Source organism: Hippocampus guttulatus, chromosome 12 (assembly GCF_054856545.1).
Source record: "Hippocampus guttulatus isolate MCC_2025c chromosome 12, RoL_Hgut_1.0, whole genome shotgun sequence".
NCBI classification, from domain to species: domain Eukaryota; kingdom Metazoa; phylum Chordata; class Actinopteri; order Syngnathiformes; family Syngnathidae; genus Hippocampus; species Hippocampus guttulatus.
The window spans coordinates 12,169,032-12,187,239 of record NC_141272.1 but is presented as its reverse complement, the minus strand read 5'-3'; the positions used below and the strand labels follow the sequence as shown (position 1 = coordinate 12,187,239).

Sequence of the window (18,208 nt, the reverse complement as noted above, 5' to 3'; positions counted from 1 at the left end):
ACATAATTAACATTGGCAAGGAAGAAAATCAGCTCTTTTAGCAGATTAAATTCACTTTGGCTCGAGGGGATAAACCCTGAGTCCTGTATAATTGAATTTATTCATACTTGTATCACAACCGACTGCAAGGGATGAGAACGAGGGGAGGGGGGATGAGCGTGTTTGCATTAGCAGGTAAGAGCTCAAGTCAAAGTAAGAAGAGGAGAAGACGTTTGACCTGAAGCACTTAATGGGTTTCCGTGCTGCCTTGAATCCAAAAGGAAGGAGGTGCTGAGAAGGGAAGACTGCCATCCAAATTACGCGGCATCCAGATGTTGGAACAAACAACAACGGAGACACAAACATACGAGCCATCCAATCTTCCCAGTGATCTGAAGCAACAGATAAAAGATCCCCATTATCCCCTCATTCCATGCACATGAATCATCCATCCACCCGTTTATGAGAAGGCCATCTGATCTCCTTGCTTATTCCTTTGTGGTTCCAGCCTGACTGAAAGTTCATCCAGTCCATAAATAGAACTCTTATGTGCCTTTCAACCAAAGAAAAGTGCCCCTAGTCCAGAATGCAGAGGCTGAGGTGCCTGAGCAGGTCTATCCAAAGTTGAGTTCAATTTGCTTCACTTATTGATATTCAACAGTGAGGATGTGGAACGTATTCAAGTATTCGTGGCGAGGCAAAACATACATGGTTATTGTGAAAGAATGAAGCCCTAATGTGTCCTCTTTCACGGATCGAGATTACAACTGAGTGACTCAGGTATGCCGGTACACAAGCAAGCCACACATCGAAAGCATGTTAAACGTTCAGAGGAGTTTTCTTGAGTCAAGCTGTTGGACGGATTTTGAAAATGACACAGCTGATGCTTAAAACGCATGAAGACGCTCATCTTGAGTACTATCATTTAAGTTTAGGATGAGAGCAAGGTTAGTGCATACTCATTGTGGCATCGAATTCAACCATGATACTTGGGAACAAAGTTCCCGTAACAGCTAGCAAAGATTGTGAGTCCAGGCAGATATATTAAGATTTTCAAAATGGTGACTGTGGTGAGTAATACATGAGTTAAAAAAAAAAATAAAAATCAATGCTTTGACTCAGCGCCTTTTCGCTATGTACCGTAACTAATGAAGTCTGGCATCGTTATCTTCGACTATGCCACCAGAGAAGCAAAACTCCACACTTACATATACCTGCCGAGGTATTCTGCTAGCAAGTCCGAAAACCACAACACAGCCCCAACTGGCTTGGAGGGTAGGCACTGGGCTTGACAGCTCTTCTCTTGCCCTGATGTACCCATCACTCCAGAAAAAAAGTTCAGTCCCGACTCATTGGACCACATTGTACCTATATTTTGAAAGATGAATGATATTTTTCCTTTGGATGGTTTTGTTTTATCTTTAATCTATTTTTTTCTTATTTTGAATAGGTAAAATATATATCAACATCAGCTGATGTGAAATACTTATCTTGTGATAAAACCTTCAGCTGCATCGGCAGCCCTATTTTCCAACTTTGTTTATTTTGAAAACAAATTAAAATTCCCAGGGTGATTAAGTTTTTTTTGTTTTGTTTTTTCTGATCTTAAGTTCTCTTTTGCAGAGTGACTTTTTTCTGACTATTGTCAGAAATAAACGAAAGCTCTTTCTATAAAATGATCCGACATTGGCTTGATGGAAATTATGTCTCAAAAGGTCTTGTGTTATCGGTTACTTGGTATCGGTGACAATACCAAGTGTTGAATATTCATCCTGGTGTCAGTCTGGAAAAAAAATTGTATTGAACAACCCCTATGTCAACGTCATACTTGAGATACTGTATGTATTATGTGACATTTTATAAGACAGAAGAACGGAGGCACCTGCCGATACTATTTTGTCATAAAAAAAAAAAGTAAAAATTAAGACAAATTGTTAATACACACGAGAGCTGAATGAAAGAAAAGGTCATTTTAAACAAATTAATTTTAAACTTTTGCTTTTTTTCTCAGAGTCCTCTCTTGAAATATAAACAGATAAGTGAAATACTATGATCTTGGCAGCGATGAGCAGCTCCACTATTTTGGCTAGGTTTAGCACTCCCAACAGATGTGTGCTTTTTCCAGCAGGCCTTATATTTCACAGCTACTCCAGGATTACATTCGGGCAGGTTGCAAAGAGGAGGGAAGGCGAGGGGGAGTGCGGGGGGCTGAAAAGACCAAAAAGAAGTTTCGGCTTGAAGTGCTCCTTTAGACATGCTCTCCACATGCAGCGGGCCGATCTGTGGATTCTATCTGGAGGCTTATTGGGACTGAGAGTGGACCACTTTATTCTACTAGATCTCTAATTTGTTTTGAACCGTGGCAACAGAGATATTTGTACAGGTGAGGGTGAAATAACATTATTCTTGTCTGCATTTCCATCAGAGCGCTGTTTTCATGTACAAGAGCATACTAATGAAAAGAAGATTTCAGGGCAAAACATATAGGCTCCTTAGTAATAATAATATTTACGGTATTCATGACAGAAGAAGCCCCTTCGGAGGGGAACGTGTGCCTTTTTTGTCATGTAGCAAGGTGTGCACCATTTTTACATTGAAGACTTGCAGCGCATGCATTCAATTATAATAAGTTAAACTTTTTTTATAATGAGTCAACAAAACAAGAGCAATTTATACAGCTTGATATGAAAATAAGTGTATTAGAAATGGCCATTCTTAGTTAAGATTTTTGCAAATTTGCCAAATTAAAAGTAGGTAACTCAAAAGGTAGATTTGTCCAACTGTAGCTTTTATTTGGTCACATTTCGTTTAATTTTAAATTCACATGCCTCGGTTTCATTCTGGCAATCGCAGGTAGCTACTCAACTGTTGCTGTTTGACTACAGCTTCACTTACTCCTTAAAACTTACACATCACTCACCCCCCTTCCCCACCCTCCAAGAAACCCACACATTAGTTTTTTTGTTTTTTTACAATAAGCCTGAATGATTTTCAATGCAGCTGTACATCTTTTTTTTTTGATTGGCATACATTTACTCCATTTTCTGTCTGAATTTCACAAACAGCTTAAAACTTTGACATCAATTTCATTGCTCTTTGGAAAGAATTAGTAAACTCTGTTATCCTGACCACAGTGTGCTTTCTTGTCTCTAGGTGGGTTGTAATTTATGAGCCAAATGAGTTTTCCGTGCACAATGACCGCTTGCAGAGGCTCTTACCTGCGGAGGTGTTTGCTCTCCCTGGGCTCTCTGTTAGTGCTCTTGGCCGCTGTGTCCCCCATTTGGGGCGACTGTCCCACGTCGTGCGTGTGCTCCGTGCCCGTGGAAGTGCACTGCACTTTTCGTTACCTGAACGTGGTGCCTGCCCACATCCAGCCAGCTGTGGAAAGAATTAACCTTGGGTGAGATTCTACTTTTCTCTGTAATCTTTAGCAGACTGAATCGGTTGGTAATTATAACCAATGAAATGCTTCTAAACATGCTTACGGTAATTTTTTTGAGGGGCATGCCTGTGCTTAAGTTCACCTAAACGATGCACCTGGAGGTACAAGATAACTTTGTCTGTTAGCTGACGTAACAACAAGATAGCTTTGAAAACTCAAACAGCCTTTTAAACCTGTGAGTACCCTTTAATTAAATGCATTTTGTGAAGTGTCATGGCACAATTTGGCCTATGCCTTCTCATTGTCTCTTTTGAGGAACAGGTAAGAGGTGTACTCACCTGTGTCTCATCTCATTTGCTAATGAGCTGTCTACTTCCCCTTCTTCTTCTGGTAGAATTTTATGGTGGGTGGCTAACAAATGTGCTTGACTGGCACCTACTGGTACAAAGTACGAACCAACCAAGAAAACTAAACCACAATACAAAAACAACAAACAAACAAAACTAAACAAAACCTCAACTTAAGTCCTCTTCTAATTAACCTCCACCAGTGCAGCTGTTGCATTTTAATATCCTCCACCAAATGAGATCAATGTAAGTAAGGCTCGACTAAACCTGAGTCTATTGAACCAACTGAAAGTACCCTTGTCAGCATGTATGTAAAGCCTCCCTGTGTGGAAGCCCTTTTAAGGAAATTATACACCTACTAACCTTTAGCATGGTTCATTTTTCAGTCCAAACCAAAAGGGCCATTCCACATCTCCTCGTTTCTTTCATACAAATAATAACATTTAATGACATTGCCCCCATTGAACATCATATTCCATTTGCAGGTACAACAGTATAACCATCTTGCGAGAGAATGCTCTTTCGGGTCTGAAGAAATTGGAAATACTGATGCTGCACAGCAATCTTATTCACAGCATCGAGGACAGAGCATTTCAGGATCTACGATCATTACAGGTGAAATTCCTCAAAATGAGTAACCAAAACGAGGATAGGTGTGTCTTGCTCAGAATAGAAAATGTATATATCAATGACTCTAATGTGTTGATTGTATTCTCTAAGGTCCTCAAGATGTCCTATAACAAAGTCAAGGAGCTCAACAAACAGACATTCAAAGGCATGGAAAGTCTGCAGCGACTCCACATGGACCACAACTACATTGACTTCATCAACCCAGAGGCTTTCTACGGCCTAACTAATCTACAGTTGGTCCATCTGGAGGGAAACCACTTGCAACAGCTCCACCCAGACACATTCATTACCCTGACACACAGCCAAGTGTTCAAGTTGTCCTCATTGACGACCATCCACCTGTCTGACAACCTCCTCACTAGCCTGCCTGCGGAGGTTTTCTCTGGGTGCAGCCAACTGGAGAACCTCTTTCTCCATGGCAACCGATGGGCATGTGATTGTCGTATGAACTGGTTCCCACTATGGACGCAGAAGCATACTGGTGAGTAGAATAGCCTGTGTGATGCATTTTTTCTAGTTAGGGGTATTTGGCTCATGGCTGAAATTTCAGGATGAACTGCGGAGTAACTGTATAACTTTTACAGGTGAACTTAAACTGACCGTCTTTCAACTTTTGTCGAGCTGATGAATGTTTCAGTACTTTTTGCTCCACTTGCTGTTCTCGAACAAGGAGCTGAAACGTTAAAGTCCCAACAAGTGTTTCCCATTCTAAATAGATTTGGTATTTAAACAGGCTAATAATGCTCTTGATATTTTGATATTATGAGAGCAAGATGACGCCTATCAATTGATCAACGGTCGACTTCAGTGTACTCTGTTCTCTCAGAGAAGTGGCCAATTAGCTTGTCACAAACTGTCATCAGCAATTTGTAACCGAGATACAGAGAGACTGTAAGAGTCAAAGAAAGGTAAAGGTATGCATCAGTCATTCTCTACAACAGTCTAACAATTGTATTTGAATGATTCCAGGGGTGCTAAAATGTAAGCGGGACCGAAGATATCCTCGAGGCCAACTGTGTCCCATTTGTGAAAATCCAACCCTTTACCAGAAGAGCCGCCTCTCCCTTCTTCCTCGTGATGCCTTCACTTGTACCAAACCTTGGATCCAGCCCCATCTAAAGCAGAAAAACATCAGCTTGGATGAAGGGGACTTCAGTCCAGTTTCCCCAAGCGACTTTATTGCCCCACTAGGCTCCATTCAAATGAACTTTACAGATCAATTTCACAATGATGCCAGCCTGTCATGCACTGTCCAGAGGCCATCTAATTTTGAAAACCTCTCACTTACCATGGAAGAGGAGGGGGGTGACGATATCACTGAACTCATTTCTACCATAACTACATATTTGGTATGCAACGTTGACAATGAACATATCCAACATTTGTGGCAAATCCTGGCAGCCTACAGTGAGTTTCCCATGACCCTTGAGAGGGGTTTGTCTTTGACTAAAAGTCCCGAAATGGTGTACCGATATAATCAAAAGAAAACGGGTGAGGATGAACTACACACAAACATTGATGCTGAAATCAAAGCCGTTCCTGCTTGGCTGATGCAAGGTGAGGTTCAATTGCAGCTCGACCGTACTACAACTACTTTCTCTACTCTGCATATCAAGTACCGGTCTGTCGTCAAGCTACGGGTGGAGAACACCATCCCGAAGAAAGACCACTATTCCTGGACCATGATAAAGAAAGACAATGAAACCAAAACTGAGCAAACTATAATAACAGGTGAGTATTGGGTTGCTTTCATTGCATAACACATATTTGTAAAATTGATTACAACGTTTACATTTTTTTTTCATGCAGGTGGGGTGGTTCAGTTGAGCTGTCAAGTCCGAGGAGAACCAAAGCCTTTGTTGGAGTGGATTTTACCAGATGGTATCAAGGTGCGAGCCCCTTATGTCAGCGAGGACAATAGGATCATAATCACCGCTGAAGGAAAGCTCACTCTGCGGGGTGCAGACGCCTCGGACACGGGCCTCTACCGCTGCATTGCCACCAATTACTTGGATGCTGACATTCTGGTTTTTCGAGTGACAGTCTTGTCTCCTGATGTGGAGGAGGCAGGTGTCAACGGTGTCCATGTATCCCAGAAACTGGGGGAACATGTTGTTTTTGATTGCAGCAGTTTAGGAAGTCCAAAGCCCTCAATACAATGGATACTCCCAGACTACTCAATACTAGACAGGTCCCAAGGAAAAAAGAAGGTGTATGAGAATGGCACCCTAGTGATTGAGGGCTTTACAAGGAGGGACCAAGGATTTTATAGATGTTTGGCCGCTAATCACTTGGGAGTTGACCTCCTGGTTTCTCAGGTGACAGCAAGTGAAAGCTCTAAGGTATTCAAAGAATTTGATCAGACCGGATCAGGCATGGAGATGGAGAGCCAGGTTGACCCAACTTTAACTGACAACACAAGCACGGTCAGCGACATCCCTTCTTACAAACCATCTGATAGAGCTACTCAAGAAGCCAAAACCTTTGTTTCTGATCGACGTCATCCCAGACTGAGGTCACGGGGAAAAGGTATTTCAGAGGGTCAAATAGGACAAAGGAGGTTTTCAGCAAGCAAAAGACGTGGATTTGGCAATAGGGTCTTTGATACAACAATTAGGAAAGTTGATCCAAAGAAATTTGCTGAATTTATGAAGAAAGCTCAAGATGGAGCAAAAGAAACCACTAAAGAAAGAAAGGCAGTAAAAGACTCAAAGACTGTTTTGTCAAACGATAATGAAATTGGCTCTGGTGAGGTACCTGATGATCTAATTTTACTTGCTACAGTTTTGCCCACTACACATAACTCTCAAAAAGGTAGTGTATTTGAAATGGAAAACATGGACACAATAGAAGTCACAAAAAACAGCAATGGCGTCACTTTCAGTCAAGAAAGAGCAAAACTGACAACAGATTATATGACAATCCAAGAGAACATATACACAAACACCCCAGTTAAGAGTGAGAGAGAAGGTGTTACAGTGTATAACCTGATTTCACCCAACTCAAGCGTCTTTAGTTTTGATGAAACTACAGAGCTTCATTCCCTCAAAAGAATTACCAAACTCGAAACTGTTACAGATTATTCACAAGAAACTCAGCTCCAGTCCTCTGGAGAACATCCTTCAGAGCCAGAAACGTCCACCGAGGTGTTCTCATTCACCATTGATCCGAATATTACTCCAATGAGGGATGGCACAGACCCTGTGGAGCTTTTTGTCCACTCAGATCCAGAAAGCCAATCCACGATCACAGCTGTCACCACCACACAGAGGCGGGAAGATGAAATAACCTTCCATACCACCCAAACAATAAAATCCCCACCTTTAGGATCCACCATCATTTCCAAGCAGCAAATCCATATCATCCCACACAAGAAGAGTCGAGGAGGTGGGCGCAGAAGAATGTTCCACGGTCGCAGAAGAATCATTAAACCCAACAGAATTAGTGACATACAATCCATTATCAATAAACTCATACAGCCATCTGAGCGGAATACTACAGTACCATACAGTATTGAAGTGAGAACAGGTAAGCATTTTTTTAAACTTCAGAAGTAATGTGTTGTAACACTGACAAAACAAGTGATCTATTTTTGTTTTTTCCACCCCACCACAGATATGGAACTATCCACTCCCACTACACAATTTGGGGCAAGAGTCAAAGCTGGCAACAAAAAGATACATCGAAAAAAGCCAATCCCCACCGAAACATTGACTGTACCTCAGACTTCAGCTGTAACCCGAACTACTTTGCCCACCATCACTACACACTTACCACCAGAATCTGAGGCTCCATTTCAAACCAAGACAGCAGAAATAAAAGTCAGTTTGTTTGATGATGACTATGAAGATTTGTTCTCTGCAGATTTTGACCTGTCAACTCTGAAGGCCACTGCTCAGCCTCTAACGACAATGAGCCCAACTTATTACTCAAAGTCCTTCACCACTGCTAAAGCACCACTGCATAGACAAACTATTGCCTCCTCGCCTACAACCAAACCACCCCCAGGAGAAAATTCTGAGAGAGAATTTTCATATGGGTCTGGTGGACTTCCAGATGATTTTCCTACAACCAGGCCAAGATCTGGTGGAAAGAGAGGGCGCCAAGGACGGAGAAGACCATTTAAGGGACACAGACCCTCAAAGAAACTGAAAAATACAAAATTGTATGCCATAAGCACAACTAATACGTTTGACAACAAGAAAACAACCATGGCAAACACTATCCAGACCACTTTATTGCCCCATAAGAGTGCCTCCAAACCTCCAATGTATACACCAACAAGGGAAATCGACAGAAGCGCAGACATATCAGAGCAGCAGACTTATGCTTCCAAAGAAGTCGACTGGGACATTTCCTATACTACAAGAACACCTTTTATCCGCTCAAACACAATGCCTACATTTGAGAAAGCTTACGCGACGACTCAAAACAGAATCCACAATAATGTCAGATCGCCGACACTGACGCTGAATGGTCACACAACAGCTACAAGAAGACCTAGACCTACGGTGGAAACCGGTGCCAAAGAGGACACAGAGAAAGCTGTTTCTTTTGAGACAATGACCCTATATACAGGAGAACAGGACTACATCTATACATACAACAGAAACAATGTAAAAAATGTCCTTGCCACAACCATCCCTAATGTTGCAAGCACTCAACCAACTACTATGCTCATGACCAGAAAACCTAAAATACTTGGTGGCAATGCAGCTAGTTTTACAGTTTTGACGGACTCAGATGCCTTTTTACCATGTGAAGCTGTTGGAGACCCACAGCCAGTCATATCCTGGAAACGCTTCTCCACAAGCACAGGTATTGAAAGGGATAGACAGGTATTGTATGGTCGTTGGAAGATGTTTATAATTGTTTGTCACCGTGGCATTTTTAGCATCTTGGCATCATCGTAAATCAGAAGTTACAAAACGATTGCAGACTCTATAAGTTGATAAAGTGACCGAAAGAAACTGGTAGCTTGTCAATTTAAAGAGTCTGTACATTTGCAAGGAGCCACAACTGTCACAGTGGTTGGTGTGTTGTTTAAAAGGGGATTTTTTTCTTAAGTTTTCCCTCTCTCCCATCCAGGAAACACAGTTACCATCAAGGGGAGAATGGGCAAGTTCGAGTTGTTGCGCAATGGCACATTGTCAATACAGAATGCCACGACGAAGGACCGAGGCCAGTATATCTGTATTGCTGAGAATAATCATGGATCAGATAAACTGATTGTCACGCTCTCCGTGGTAGCTTACCCTTCACGTATATTAGAGCCCAAAATGAGAGACATAAAGTCTCATGCAGGAAATACAGTGGAGATTCAATGCAAGGCAGATGGTCGGCCCATGCCGACGATATCCTGGATTCTGGCAAACCGCACCCAAGTCAGAGAGCACAGCACACCAAATGGAAAAGTGTCGGTGACAGCTGATGGGTCTCTGGTCATCAGACAGGTGTCTGTTTTTGACAGAGGTTATTATAAATGCATCGCTAGTAACCTAGCTGGAGCTGATACTGCTACGGTCCGCCTGCACGTGGTTGCTGCCCCACCAGGTATCTTAGAGGAGAAAAGGCAGCAGGTGAAGACTTTTTCAAAACAAAACCTATGGCTGCCCTGCACAGGTCAAGGAAACCCTCAGCCCAAGATTCACTGGGTGCTGCAAGACGGTGTGTTGGTCAATTCGCAAAGATTTGCTTGGGACAAAAGGATATCTGTTTATGATAATGGAACCCTACTTATCAAGGATCTGGCTCCAATTGACAACGGCAAATATGAATGTATTGCCACCAGCTCCACGGGCTCAGAGAGAAGGGTGGTGACTTTGACCGTTGAGAGAAGAGAATCTGCACCCAAAATAGTGGTGACATCACAGCATGTAACTGAGTTGTATTTTGGGGATCAGATCAGCCTAAACTGCTCAGCAAGTGGAGAGCCTGAACCCAGGATTATGTGGAGGTTGCCATCCAATGCAGTGGTAGACCAATCACATAGGTAAGATTCCACCACCAATCTCAGTAACATAAAGACTATTACTGACTGCATGCTCAATTGTTTGAAGTGGATTTAGTCTCAATCGCAGGAATTTTGTCTGCTTTCTCTTGGTTTTTAGTGCAGTAAAAGTAATACATGCAAAAAATGTTTATAACATGCAATCAGGGAAGTAGGAAACGCAAGTAAATGATGGGATTGTTTACAACTGCTTTTCCGTCCTTTCTAATTCCACTTTCTTTTCTTAGGATGGGCAGCAGATTCCAGGTTTTGAAAAATGGTACTCTGGTCATCAATTCTGCGATTGATAAAGATGCAGGAGACTATCTCTGTATGGCTCAAAGCATATCTGGTGATGATGTTCAACTCATGAAGGTCAAGATATCAATGAAGCCAGCAAAGATAGACAACAAGCCACATGGCAAGAAGAAGGTTTTGTATGGTAATGACTTCAAAGTGGATTGTAAAGCCTCAGGGGCTCCAAAGCCAGAGATCTCCTGGGGCCTTCCAGATGGAACTGTTGTTAACAGTGCTCTGCAGGCGGATTCCTTTACTGGAGGAAGGAGAATACGTCGCTATACTCTGTTTGACAATGGAACGCTTTATGTCAATCAAGTGAGTGAACTACGGAGTACCATAATGGTCAAACTGCATGATATTGAATTAAAAAAAAAAATCGCTACGGCTTACATCTATGTACGTTTTTGTCCAGGTTGGCATGTCAGAGGAAGGAGACTACACTTGTATTGCTGAAAACCAAGTGGGAAAAGATGAAATGCACGTACATATCACTGTCGTGACTGCTGCTCCCAAGATACGCCAAAAGAGTGAGACTTATGCCAGACTTAAACCCGGAGGTAGCATTCGCTTTGACTGCGAAGCAGTTGGTGAACCCAAACCGAGGATCCTGTGGATGTTGCCGACCAATGATGTCATAGCAGCATCAAATGAACGCTACTTGTTGCACGTAAATGGCTCTTTGGATATAAGGAATGCAAAACCAATCGATGGCGGAGAGTATGTTTGTATAGCTCGCAACCCAGGGGGTGAAAACAGAAGAGTCTACAAACTTGAAATTGGTGGTAACCCACCTGTGATCAACGGCTACCATCAGAACAGGACTGTATTAAAAGATTTCTCGACAAAATATTCTAGGAAACTCATAGACTGTAAAGCTGAAGGCAATCCAATTCCAACTATCACCTGGATAATGCCAGATAACATCTTTTTGAAGGCGCCATACTTCGGTGGTAGGATTAATGTCCATCATAATGGGACTTTAGAAATTCGTAACATACGTCCTACTGACACTGGAGAGTTCATTTGCATGGCGACAAATGATGGCGGAGAATCCGTATTAGTGGTAGAACTCGAGGTTACCAACACGCTCCGAAGACCCATTTTTAAAAACCCTTTCAATGAACGGATTGTCTCTCCTTTGGGGAAAACCATTGTTCTGAACTGCTCTTCTGATGGACACCCAAAGCCAGATATCACATGGATTCTACCTGATGGAACACGGCTTAGCAGTGGGCGTAACACCCACAGACGGGTGGATAACGATGGGTCTTTAGTCATCTTTAACGCTCGTATTGAGGATGCTGGGAAATATCGCTGTGGTGCCAAAAACATCATGGGCTATATTGAAAAGCTCATTGTTTTGGATGTGGGGCAAAAGCCTTATATCCTCACAAGACCGAGGGGCATAATACGCAGTATGTTCGGCGATCCTCTGTTCCTTCACTGTCTATCTGATGGAAGTCCAAAACCCAGGATCTACTGGACCCTCCCTGGAGGCCACACACTTACCCAGCCTCAAGTCCTGGGCCGCTACAATTTGCTAGAGAATGGTACTCTAGTTGTTCAGGGGACTACTCTATATGACCGAGGAAACTATGTCTGCAGAGCTCGGAATGATGCAGGTGAAGCTGTGCTAACAGTCCCTGTTGTTATCATTGCCTATCCTCCACGCATCACTACAATGCCACCTCCTAACTTGAGTTTAATGGCAGGAACCCCTATTAAGCTCAATTGCGCTGCCATTGGTGTACCCAAACCGGAGATTACCTGGGAGCTGCCTGATCATTCCATTCTGTCAGTGGCACAACAAGGGAGGCGGTTGGGAAGTGAAATGCTTCACCCCCAAGGCACACTTGTAGTCCAGAGGCTTTCAGCCTTTGACTCGGGCACATACAAGTGTGTAGCCAAGAACCAACTGGGTTCAGACCTCAAGGCTGTTTATGTGCGTGTACTCTAAAGATCATGGCAGAAGGAAACAGATTCCAACAGAGATTTTGATCTGTAGGATAAAGGATCCATCTGTATGCGATTCACGAAAATGTCACCTTGGACTTTGTGAGTGAAAAATCTCTGACATTGATTTCAAAATGAGCAAAGGACTGAAGAAACAAAAATAAATTGAATGGAATCAGAAACGAAAACTAACTTCCAAAAAACATCTGCTGAGACAGCTATTTGTTTTTGTGACTTGAGAAATGAATGTCTGGAAAATCATAGCTGAGACTCATTCATGTGGGGGGATTCTCTAGGAGAAGAAAGTGTTCATACACTCTAACCCAGAGTGATTCCACTGAGGGTCTAATGCTGGCCACACATGTGGATTCAATTACAGCACATCCAGTCTTGTCAGCAGCTTGTCCTTTAACAGCAAATTAAGAAGATACCGTTGGTGACTTTATTGTACAAATCTTGCAAGACCAAGCCATACAATGTTGCTTATTTCTTTGTTTTATGAAAATGTAGTTACCGTATGAAGATTGTTTAACACTGGATACGTAACTTTTTTGCTACGATACACAATTCCATAATTACGTTATGAAGTAGATGCATTCATTTCTTTTCAGTGCACACTTAAAGCAATTTTAAAGACTTGTGATTGATTGTGTTGTACACAAGAATTTACAGTAATGTTATACATTATGCTTATCTGTAATAATACAGTCTATATTTGTTTACTACCTACTAATGTATGGGAGAAAAATAAATTGTTAAAACTTCATTTCGTTTGGAGTTTTGCCTTTGATTAATGTGTTTTGAAGTGGGAACCACAGTTTAATTTGTTTTAGTTGTGAACGAAATCTTTACTAATCGACCGTATTTTAGATCTATGAGACTGGTTGGTGTAATTAATGCTGTGGTTAATTATTAGGAATGTTGCTCTCTTTAGACGATAAATGCAAAAAAAAAAAAAAAAAAATAGTACAACTCTAACTCTGACACTCATTTGGTTGTTTCTCACGATGCTTGATTACTTTAAGAGCAACTGGAACCAATTTCGCTTGAAAAGACTTCAGTCATGGCTTGAATGAATCACATTTTAATTAAGGCAAATAGCCTTACCTCTTGCACAACCTCATATTTAATGTTCTTTTGCGCAAGGAGGTTATGTTCAGTACACCCAACAATGGGGTGGAAGGGGAGTAGTCAAGAACTGCTGAGAATATTGAGTGGATTCCATAAGTGTTGGAATGTAGATTACTTGCTAAATGCTTTCGTATGGCTGCTCATTTTAAAAAAATCCACATCATCATTATGTCACACTCCCGAAACAGCTCATCATTCACACCACAGGCCCTGTGTGGGTAGTGAAGTTAATTTGTTCATCTTACAGCGGGAATAACATTTTTTTAATACCACCTCAGACCTTAATAATGATTTAAAATATGCCTTATTGCATTTTAATCTTTCTGCGTGGGTGTTTCAGGCAAAATTGTATGATTTGGGATATGGTTAATATGTGGCTACTGAAAGGAAGTGTGTGTTTTGTCTGGCGGTGGGACCGCAGTTGCTGGAGAGAGAGTTAGACTGGCTTCCGGTCGGATAAATACACAGTGTTTTTGCTCGGCACGAGCTGGGTAGGAGGGTTTCCTTGGAGAAAGTGGAAAAAACAGATCTCCGGTGACTCGTTGCTCACATTGTCATTCGAAAATTTTTCACCGTCTCCAGGGCCCTGCTCACAACATACTGATAACCTGGAATGAAGTGAGGGAAAAAAGGGTCATGGCAAAAAGTGGAAAGGTGTGACATATTTTTAGCTTATGGTCAAGAATTCCATGCTTAAACCACTTTGCTTGATGCCTGAACATGGACATCTCAAGACAGGACTTTTCCGTTCTTTTAGTTTTGATGCTCAACTTGGCAACAAATTCCGTAAGAGGCCGCTAAGGATCGGTTGCCTCACATTACTGCAAGCCAAGCGCATAAGTGGAAAAACCTTTTCAAAACATTTGATACACGCAGTTCACTCTTGCCGATGCGCCGACAAACGCACAGTGGAGTAGCGAGTGCGTACTTCTCAGTTTCTGCCCCGGCGATATAATTTCACACCTCTGTTGTACAATTCTCACTTTGCCCTTTTAGCCACAACTAAGCTCTTTCCACGTCGTCTTCAGGGAAGCTGTCGTGCTTTGGTCATCTCAAACATCCAAAGGCTGTTTATTCTGCAGGCCTTTTTCTTTTTTTGTGGTCAGTTGCTTCTTATACTCGCTACTTTACACCGAGGCACACAATTTTAAATTCAAAAGATTATAAAATAACCAGTATTTCATAATATATAATGGACGGTTTTTTTATACTTGTTTACACAACGGTGGACCTTCAAGTAGAAATGTGTGTCTTTAAAAATATATATATATATATTAAGATAGAGTAAACATCCATCCATCACAAAACAAGTGTTAAGCTTCACCCTGTTACGCCTCTGATATTCTATTGGAAACCACCTAATGGCGCCACCCCTGTCCCGATTCCACATCCAGGTACTTTACACACAGACCAGCAAGCTGTGAAAATGAGATTTTAAATGGACAATGTGAAAGAGCAATAAGTGCTGTATCATCAATGTGAATCCCCCCCAACACCTCTGAAATATTGACTATTGCACAATCACTCGTGTATTATTGCTATTGCTGACAAATTTTTGTATTCATATTGTGTTATGACTTGTATATGTAAAATTATAAACCTATGCTGATGAAGGGTATTTACAAAAAATCTTTCTGATAAGGCACAAAAGACAATTAGTATGTTGTTTCCCAATTGTTGTTGGCCGTCTGTGTTGTCAGGGTTATCTTTTAGAAAAGATGAGTACTGCGATGATGGTACATCATACTTGTCATCCAATGTGATCCAAAATGCTGCCTTTACAAAGTCGCCTTAATTTAAGATGCATGTTATTGTAGCCGCATTGGTGTGGAACCGAGCTGCATCGTACAAACAGCTGTTTCTAATATTTGGGTTCCCGTATTTAGCTGTTGAATAAAGGAATGCTTTAGAGATTTTAATTTGCCCATATTCTTCATCTGGCCTGAGGACAGTGGAAGTATTTCACTGGCGGGTTTCTATTCTGATTGTCTACAGATGTGTTGTTTGTGCCCCACAGAGAATCATCATGTGAATCGGTAGGGCCCACTACTGTAAACCTACCGCTCCACTCATTACTCTGAGGACATCAACGCTTCTCTGGATTACGATGTACCACAGACCTCGATCTTTTTTAGATAGGCCAGCACACCTAATTAAGAATGTCAAAGTGCTCTATTACAACAGAAGCCCAAGATAGCATATAATAGGCTCGGCATGTAAATGCAATGTATCTGAGGAAACCGAACGGACAAAATGAAAATTGTGTCACCCTATAAAAAACGGTAAACAGTTTCACAGGTTTGGTTTGAAGAGGCCGAGATAAATGACATGAAATTATCTGTAGACCACCTGCTGCAGTGCATCTCTCTTAACAGCATTGAGCACATACCTCAGTGACATCACAGGAGAAACAGATACCGTGAATAGCTCTTACTGAAGTCAGGCAAGCAAACAGTTGCGCCGTTTTATTGGGTCTCACCTTATATTTGCAGACTAGTCGCACAGGTGGCTAAAGTACTCGACTCGACTTGAGTAGAAGTAAAAAGACCTGGCAAAACATGTAGAAAGTTGTAAAGGAGAAGTGATCTAATCTCTTTTCGTCAATGGACACTACAGCTTCGTGTTTGCTTTCAAAACTTAGCTTGTAGCAGACGTGAGCACATTTTCAGCATGACGTCTCTGACCCACTGGTGAAAGGACACTTTGATCCTCTCCTCTTTCATCTATAAACTGGTTCAGACAACAAGTGTATGCAGAAAAGTGGTGAAGATTGCACGACTGTCTGTGTCCTATGTGTTGTGTTGTGTTATTTTTGTTATTTTGACTTCAAAATGGCGCCGCGAGAGCGGCTGCCTTTCCAGCAGCTCCTATATTTTGTTTTCTACTTCTTCCTTTCATAACTTTGCTGCTGTGAATTGGGAATTTCTCCATTGCGAGACTAATAAAGGTTTTCTTATCTTAAAAAGATTGCTATAAGTAAAAGTACTGATTCGACACCTTCAGGATCCTACAAAGTGAACAGAGAGCACTTTACTTTGGAGTCAGCCAATCCTCCATTAAGTGTCTCCAGTTGGTCCAGAATGCTGCTGCGCGCCTCTTGACTGGCAGTCGTAAGAGGGAGCACATACCTCCTTCTCTGGCATCCTTTGACCGGCTCCCTATACATTTTAGAGTTCTTTTTAAGATCCTATTATTTGTTTTCAAATCTTTCAATGGCCTCGCTCCACCTTACTTCTCTGAGCTCCTCTGCCCCTACATCTGCGGACCAGACATTATTAAAGGCACCAAGAATTAAGCAGAGGCTCAGAGGGGACCGAACCATTTGTATTCTTTAGCTTTTGACTCAGCAATTTGTGAGTGCCGTTGTTTGGAGCAGTAGTTATCCAGCGCATTTGTGGCGTGCATTTAGTTAGCTCCTCATGGGTGCACCCCAACAAAGCACCTTCCCTTGGGATGGTCTGCTGACATTGCTACTCTAGAGTGTCTCATTGTCCACCATGAGTGCATGCATGAGGCAGAAGAGCAAGGAGGGGGGCAACTACTTAGTTAGTTAGTTAGTTAGTTAGTTGGTTAGTTATGATTGGGCAGCCAGCATGTGGACCTGGGCTTCAGGCTGATGTGGCCACATTAGAGTACCATGTTTTTGGCTGTGCGAATGTTACAGAGAGGAGGGAGGGAACAGCAAAAAAGTTTCGTATTTAGGGAGTAAAAGTAAAATGTCATCAGAAAAATAAGATAAGATATCCTTTATTTGTCCCACACTGGGGAAATTCACAGCCTCCAGCAGCAAGAATGTAGGCAGAAAGAAGAAGAAAAAACAAACAAACACCGGTCAATTAAGTGCAATATAAATACAAAATGGATAAATCGCAGTGCTATTTACAGTTGTTTTCCACATCATTTAATTATTATTAATAATATAGCTTTAATAAAATAAAGCTCAGGTACCTGATAATTTACTTATACTTAAGGACATTAATAAAGTTTTTGTTCTGTTACCACCACTGAATAGTTGGATGATATAGCTACTGTATTGGATCTCATTAGATTGTGCAGGTGTACCATATGAAGTGACCTGTGAGTGTGAACGACTTTCTGTGCGTAAGTTAACATCTGATGTCTTGTGTGTGTGCACACACAAGCGTTCTGCTGAGCACACAGAGACATGGTGTCAAATATGTGAGGTATCCCGGCCGGGCCAACCTCTCAAAGGGAGTGTTGTCCTTTTTGCCTGCTCGCAAGCCACATATCCACATCCTGCTGTCACGGGCAGAGGGATGATCGCACAAATAGTCAAAGAGCAATGACATTTCTCACTGCTGCTAGGTACACACAAAGAGTATTTTTACAGCTTCATGGGGGAGACTACGTTGCAAGAAAATTACAGTACTCTGTAGTTATGGATTGTAAACCCAACACTGATTATTTGTGAGTCATTGGAAAGCTTCACAAAGGCTTGGCCAGGAAGTGATGTTCTGCATGAGTGTTTTTTTAGCC

At 41.8% G+C, this 18,208-nt stretch overlaps 1 protein-coding gene across 2 annotated transcripts; it reads left to right on the top strand.

Moving 5' to 3' along the window:
* Nucleotides 1-3,155: 3,155 nt before the first annotated feature.
* Nucleotides 3,156-13,317, top strand: igsf10 (immunoglobulin superfamily, member 10). 2 transcript variants are annotated; one of them, XM_086125465.1, is made up of 10 exons: nucleotides 3,156-3,379; nucleotides 4,194-4,323; nucleotides 4,429-4,819; nucleotides 5,308-6,069; nucleotides 6,148-7,866; nucleotides 7,954-8,069; nucleotides 8,145-9,156; nucleotides 9,427-10,330; nucleotides 10,576-10,942; nucleotides 11,040-13,317. In XM_086125465.1, exons 1-10 carry the CDS (start codon nucleotides 3,156-3,158, stop codon nucleotides 12,582-12,584), a joined length of 7,170 nt encoding a protein of 2,389 aa, XP_085981591.1. In that variant the 3' UTR covers nucleotides 12,585-13,317. The 2 variants fall into 2 exon arrangements, with proteins under 2 accessions (XP_085981591.1, XP_085981590.1); XM_086125464.1 differs by having other exon boundaries at nucleotides 7,954-9,156.
* The last annotated feature ends 4,891 nt before the right edge of the window (nucleotides 13,318-18,208 follow it).

What these genes read in the sequence shown, in the direction of transcription:
- igsf10 (XM_086125464.1), top strand. Translation starts at nt 3,156, where the DNA reads ATGAGTTTTCCGTGCACAATGACCGCTTGCAGAGGCTCTTACCTGCGG. An exon ending in TGAGCAAACTATAATAACAG is followed by an intron (nt 6,070 to 6,147) that starts GTGAGTATTGGG and finishes TTTTTCATGCAG; the next exon opens with GTGGGGTGGTTCAGTTGAGC. An exon ending in GAACGCTTTATGTCAATCAA is followed by an intron (nt 10,943 to 11,039) that starts GTGAGTGAACTA and finishes GTTTTTGTCCAG; the next exon opens with GTTGGCATGTCAGAGGAAGG.